The sequence below is a fragment of the Sceloporus occidentalis genome, unplaced genomic scaffold, assembly GCF_023333645.1.
Source record: "Sceloporus occidentalis isolate IW3139 unplaced genomic scaffold, rSceOcc1.0.p SCAF_453, whole genome shotgun sequence".
Lineage (NCBI taxonomy): Eukaryota > Metazoa > Chordata > Lepidosauria > Squamata > Phrynosomatidae > Sceloporus > Sceloporus occidentalis.
Genome location: NW_028317433.1, coordinates 1 through 2,510, shown reverse-complemented (window position 1 = coordinate 2,510; position 2,510 = coordinate 1). Strand labels below are relative to the sequence as shown.

At 48.8% G+C, this 2,510-nt stretch overlaps 1 protein-coding gene across 1 annotated transcript; it reads right to left on the bottom strand.

Annotated features, from left to right (window-relative positions):
* Positions 1-430: 430 nt before the first annotated feature.
* On the bottom strand, positions 431-2,505 carry LOC149271880 (decapping and exoribonuclease protein-like; the record flags this gene model as incomplete). Its single annotated transcript, XM_089507040.1, has 6 exons — positions 431-542; positions 662-756; positions 832-967; positions 1,146-1,365; positions 1,689-1,915; positions 2,381-2,505. Coding segments are annotated over 6 exons (915 nt in total), but the record flags the coding sequence as incomplete, so codon positions are not given.
* Positions 2,506-2,510: the final 5 nt, after the last annotated feature.

Here is a 2,510-nt window from a genome sequence, read left to right as displayed (position 1 = left end):
TTGCCTTTTTTTCTTCAGTAAATGGCCAGGCCGCCCAGCCTTTAAATTGCAGATATTTTGGAGACAAAAAAAAATACTTTGCCGTGTAAATTGGAGGGAAATACAAATGAGTACATTTAAAAACTGTACATGTGTATATAAAATCATATTAATGCCCTCCTCTGCGTGTTTGTGCTGCCCACCCCCACCCCACAAACACAGAACTGGTTAGAGGATTAAATTAGGAAGGACACGCGTGACCACTCATCAAAAACACGCGAAAAAAAACAAAAGGAAGACATTTTCAGCATTATGTTAAAAAATCTATATATTTTCCCACCCTCATGGGCTTCTCGTGCCGTAACGTTTAATGTTCTCGCTCCGCGATGTTAATCGCTCAGGACTCTTGGCGAGGCCGGTGACGATGCCGGTGCAGAGTTCGCTCCGGTGCTCAGCAGCTCAAGGCTTCTACGTACCACGGTGGCAGAACGGCGTAAGCGGGGTCCGTGTGGACAGAGTACGTGATGTCAGAGCCCGGCTCGCAGGAGAAGAGATAAACCACCCTGAACAGAAACAAAGTGCGAGAGGGGTTAGTAGTGTTCTGATGAGGGGTTCATCGGCAATAAAAAGGGGGGCAGCGTTTATACGGGGAGGGAAAGTTGGATTAATGCGATTTTCTCACCGAGGGTCATCTGCCGTCACTATTTTTTTGATGAAAGACAAGAAGGCCTCGCAGAAGTTCATGCAGACGGCTGGGTCCCAGCTATGTTTATCCGCCTGAACACAAGAAGACAACGTCTTTACCGATTCCGCGGACTCCCCCAACCCCCCCCCTGGGGTCCGGTCTCTTACCCGGATTAAATGCGGGATTTCGGACGTTCTGTAATTCTGTAAGGACACGACTCTTCCCTCCGGGCTGCGGAAGCCAGCTGCGATGATCGGAATCCCAAGAAGAAATGACTGACACCACCATTTGAGGAGCTTATACCTGATTGAGAGGAGACAGAGACCCCCGATTGAACGCAAATTAAAAAAAAAAAAAAGATGTACGAGAAGGTAGAGAAAAAGCCTTGTGGGGGCCAAATCCTTAGACGTATGATACTGGTTGGACGGCTGGTGCCCTTTTCTCCTCTCACGGTACGGAGTTTGGAAGCAGATCTCTATACCTGTTGAAGCTGCGCTGCTGGTGGGGGTTCCGGATCTGGGCGCTGCTTTTCAGTTCCACGTAACAGGACGGGGGTTTGGGACTGGAGGCCGACGGGTCGCAGCAGTCCACCTCCCCGGATAAAAGGATGGAGTGCGAGGACAACCGCGCCAACAGGACGCTGCAAAACGCCTCGTTCGTGTTAATCACGCCGGAGGAAGACGGGCAGCCGTCCGGAGAATCTGAGAGGCGAGAGCGGAGCTTTGGAGATCAAAAACACCGGATGAGGTGAAAGGAACAGCAAGTATGATGAGAAACGAGAGAGAGAAGAAACCGGACAGGATAAAAACCTCAATGTGTTACAGGGTGAAAGAGTATATTTTTAGATACACGGCCGTACTTCAGGAAAGCAATCAGAGGAACACGTATGTTTAATATGTTTACAGGCGTGCTCAGCTGTCTCTGTTTAAGGAGAACAATCCTAGGTGGTCCTCATCTATTCTAAGTAGGCCATTCTAATTATTATTTATAGGGAAGTCGCATGCGCATCCAAAAAGCTACAAACCAGCACACATGTAGCTCTCGAACTTGTATCCCGAGTACATGAGCTTGCCCTGTTGAGACGTCCTCTCTTGCCTCTTTTTACGGGCAGATTCCGTCTCCCTCTCGCTTATGTACAGAGTTCCTTTAAACAGCGTGACGGCCAGCAGCCAGTCCTCTTGGCTCTCGTAGGGCGTGCAGAGGATTTTAGTGAGATGACCCCGCCACGTGACAAAGTCCCGGTCCACCGGCCTGAGGACAAGAAGAGTCCGTGAGTGGCTGCTTTGGGGACAGAATAAGAAGTAGATCTAGTGTTCCCTCGTCAAACCCTGAGGTAATCTCATCCCAATTGGTCAGACACCAAATTAACTCTTCTAACGGCTTCTTGCACTTCCCTCACAGCCGTTAAAATGCTAACTTAACTCTCCAACACTTCATCGCAAACCTCCACCCGATCCTAACCACTTAAAGACACATAATTCCTACTTTCAGAACAATGAATGAAGTTCTAGCATAAAGGAAGCGGAATCAATCTATACATTTAATGCTAAAGTCACCGGTGCGCTCGTAGGTCATCTTAGCAACTTAGCTTTCAAAGCACAGAGTAAGAAACAATGATCCAACTTTTTAGGCCCTACGCGCACAGCCATAAACATCCCTTTTTGGCCTGGTTTTGCTGTGTTTTAATAGATCCATGCACCCCGTCGCTATCCCCACCTACGGCTGCTGCTTCCGCCTCCTAGAAGCCCTCTGTTTTCTTTCACCCAGGTCAGAATGTGCAGCAAGCCCTCTTTTTCGTCTTCGTTCCTGCGCACGTAGCGGTCATCGAATCCATCCATCAAATCCC